At 48.1% G+C, this 803-nt stretch overlaps 1 protein-coding gene across 1 annotated transcript; it reads right to left on the reverse strand.

Annotated features, from left to right (window-relative positions):
* Positions 1-168: 168 nt before the first annotated feature.
* Positions 169-444, reverse strand: LAJ45_03544 (uncharacterized protein; the record flags this gene model as incomplete). Its single annotated transcript, XM_046113129.1, has 1 exon — positions 169-444. The coding sequence occupies one exon, from the start codon at positions 442-444 to the stop codon at positions 169-171; it is 276 nt and encodes a 91-aa protein (XP_045973422.1).
* Positions 445-803: the final 359 nt, after the last annotated feature.

Here is an 803-nt window from a genome sequence, read left to right on the forward strand (position 1 = left end):
TCTCGAGATGCTCGGTTAAGTTACCATTGTGTTGCATCTTCGTGTCTAGAACACGGCTGAGGAGGGTGATCGTCGTGTTTGGTGATACACGATCGTAGAGGTCTTTAAGCGCCTTCCATGCGTGGTATGCATTTTCAGCGGAGACGGCTGTTGGTTGTATGTCTTCGGCTACAGCTCCGATGAGAAGCTGTGCATTTGTTTTCGGGCCTTTTTGATTTCGGCCTTGGTGAGGTCTGTGTCATCTTCTGTGGGGTTTTCGATGCTCAATGCTTCCCACCAGTCTGCTGCATCGAATGTAATCCTCCAGGCAGACGCCCAAGTTTGGTAGTTGGATTGTCTCTTTAATTTTGGGAGTCCATCAAACTTGATGCGAATGTTACTGGTGCTCGTGTTGTCTGAGGACTTAACCTCCACGGCCTTGCATGATTCACCAGCGTCAGACATGATGTTGTATTGTAACGGGGGCAGCCTATCTATGTATCGCTAGAATCCAATAGAATAGATGCGGCCGTGCAAGATAGAAATCAGGTGCAGATTTATTCAAAGATACTATCGCTAGAACTCAATAATCTTTAAGGGCTCTGCTACCGATAATAGTCTACCCGAAGATGAGGATCAGGTCCGTTGGGCGGGAATGATCCTGAGTACTTATACTCCAAAGGATTCTATTCTCTGCTCCTACTTCCTTACTAAGTTCCGGTGCTGCCTCCTAGTGGAAGGGAAGCAATACCATCGCTACCCCGCTTCTCTCTAAGCGTCAGCGAGTGCTTCCGATTCCGAAGGCAACCACCCTTAGTCAAAGC

Source organism: Morchella importuna (genome assembly GCF_003444635.1).
Source record: "Morchella importuna strain M04M26 chromosome Unknown Morimp01GS008, whole genome shotgun sequence".
NCBI classification, from domain to species: Eukaryota; Fungi; Ascomycota; class Pezizomycetes; order Pezizales; family Morchellaceae; genus Morchella; species Morchella importuna.